The sequence below is a fragment of the Alligator mississippiensis genome, chromosome 1 (assembly GCF_030867095.1).
Source record: "Alligator mississippiensis isolate rAllMis1 chromosome 1, rAllMis1, whole genome shotgun sequence".
Classification (NCBI taxonomy): Eukaryota; Metazoa; Chordata; order Crocodylia; family Alligatoridae; genus Alligator; species Alligator mississippiensis.
This window is the reverse complement of record NC_081824.1, coordinates 481,657,573-481,660,099: the sequence shown is the minus strand read 5'-3', so window position 1 is coordinate 481,660,099 and position 2,527 is coordinate 481,657,573. Positions and strand designations below refer to the sequence as shown.

General features: G+C 50.2%; 1 protein-coding gene across 1 annotated transcript; it reads left to right on the top strand.

Annotated features, from left to right (window-relative positions):
* Positions 1–378: 378 nt before the first annotated feature.
* On the top strand, positions 379–1,332 carry LOC132249558 (olfactory receptor 52M1-like). The gene has a single exon (XM_059724924.1). It carries the CDS (start codon positions 379–381, stop codon positions 1,330–1,332), a length of 954 nt encoding a protein of 317 aa, XP_059580907.1.
* Positions 1,333–2,527: the final 1,195 nt, after the last annotated feature.

The window sequence follows — 2,527 nt, the reverse complement described above, 5'->3', positions numbered from 1 at the left end:
GGTCATCCTATTCATAAAAATATCCAAAAGGAAAATACTATCCAAGCACTATAGTCCCAATCCAGATCCACTGCTATAAATGCACCGACCTCTTAAATCCCAGGAGGTGTTAGTGCAGGGCTTAATTAAACCATAGTCTCAAAGACTTTAGGGCCAAAAGGAACCAGTGTGACTGTCTCCTTTGACTTCCATCCAGAGAAACTCACTAATTAGAAAACGATCTGTTAAGCATACACAGTGTGGTCAGATTGGTAGGGAAGTTTCTACCCCACATTGAGGCTCTTCGGAGAGCAATGCAGTCACTGATAACCAGCAGACATTGCCTCTCATTGCAGGGCAGGAAACACCTCCTGAAACACCTTCCAATGATGAGCATACATGATGTCACCCTTCAATGGTTCCTGCTTCAACCCTGCAACATTCCTCCTCGTTGGCATCCCCGGGCTTGAATCCTTGCACATGTGGATCTCGGTCCCCTTCTGCTCCATGTATGTCATTGCCCTCCTGGGGAACTGCACCATCCTCTTCATCATCAAGACAGAACAGAGCCTGCATGAGCCCATGTACGTTTTCCTCTCCATGTTGGCCATCATTGACCTGGTCCTCTCCACCTCCACCATCCCCAAGCTGCTGAGCATCTTCTGGTTTAACACCTGGGAAATCAGCTTCAGTGCCTGCCTCCTCCAGATGTTCGTCATTCACTCCTTTTCCACCATAGAGTCTGGGATCTTCGTGGCCATGGCCTTCGACCGGTATGTGGCCATCTGCAAGCCCTTGAGACACAAAACCATCCTAACCAATGCGATCATCATGGCTATTGGGCTTGCAGCCGTGACCCGCGGAGTACTGTACATCTTCCCTCTGCCCCTGCTCACCACACGGTACGCGTGCTACCGGACCAATGTCATTGCCCACTCCTACTGCGAACACATGGCTGTGGTGATGCTGGTGTGTGAAGACATCACCATCAGCAACCTCTATGGCTTGGCCATTGGCTTCTTAGTGCTGGTCATGGACTCGCTTGTCATCCTCCTGTCCTACGTCATGATCCTGCGAGCCGTCCTCCGGCTTGCCTCCATTGATGCCCGCCTCAAGACTTTCAGCACCTGCATCTCCCACCTCTGTGCCATCTTGGCTTTCTACACACCCATTGTGGCATCATCCATGACGCACCGCTTTGGGCGGCATGTGTCTCCTCACATTCACATCCTGCTAGCCAACTTCTACCTCCTTGTGCCGCCCATGCTCAACCCCATAGTGTATGGTGCCAGGACCAAGAAGATACGGCACAGGGTGCTCAAGCTCTTGTGTCCCAGGAAACACTTCCTCTGAACACCAGGAAGCAAGCACCTTCTTTGAGAAATTGCTTCAGCATGTCTTTATCTACTGCAGTCTCTGGAAAGACCAAGATCCACATCTACAACACAGTCATCATCTCCACTCTCCACTACGGATGTGAAACGTGGGTGATCAACCATTGTCATCTAAAGAGTCTGGAGAGGTATCATCAATGATGCCGCCCAAAAATCCTCCACTTCCAGTGGGGAGATCTCTGCACAAATGCAAGTGTCATTGTTGAAGCCAATGTTACCAGCATTGAGTTGGTGATCTTCAAGCACCAACTTTGCTGGACCAGATATTGTTTGCCTGTCTCTTGCCTCCCAAAACAAGAGCTCTACTCCCAATTTAGTAAGAGCAAAAGGTCTCACGGAGGCCAGAGGAAATGCTACAAGGACACACTGAAGACACCTCTCGAGAAAAGGGATGCCGACATCAAGAGTTGGGAAGAGCTTGCTGTCAACCAACTCCAATGGTGCCACAACCTCAACCAAGCAACAGCCCATTTTGAGATAATGTGTCTTGCCCTCAAAGCAGAGAAAAGAGAGTAGAGGAAGGAAAAGGAAAGGCTCCCCATCCTGAAACCTACTCTTCCCTCTAGAAAGACCTGCAACTTCTGTGGACAGATCTGTGGCTCAAGGACTGGACTCTTCAGTCACCTCCAGACCCATCAGTCAGCCATGGTAGAAATCAACCTCAAATTGAGGGATTGCTGATGACAATGACCTCCAAATGCTGCTTCTGCCCAGTTCTGCACTGAAGGGCAGTGGACAAAGGGGCAGGTCTATGCACAAGGATGGTGGTTCGGTTGCATTGCTGGCATGCCCCAGCGGGGTGAACCCAGCAAGCACGGGGCACAATAGCTGTGGAGACACAGTGGCATGGACTTTATAACCACGATACCAAGTCCAAAGCGCTCCTGTGTAGGTACTCTGGTAGCTAGCACCTGATAAAGCCTTCCTGGCTGCATCTTCACTGCTCCAGTGATCTATCCAGGCTCACACAGGGATGTTATACATCACAGTCACACCTTCATCCTGCAATGTCAACATGCCTGTGTCTCGTACACATGGAGCATTTGATTACCCTTGGGGATTAAGTGCTGGTGAGGGAAAGAGGGGACCCAGGGTCAGTTCCCAGCTCTGCCACACTTCCCTAGTGTCCCTTGGTCAAGTCATTTCACCTAATT

Coding starts and splice junctions, on each gene's coding strand:
- LOC132249558 (XM_059724924.1), top strand. CDS start 379: ATGATGTCACCCTTCAATGGTTCCTGCTTCAACCCTGCAACATTCCTC.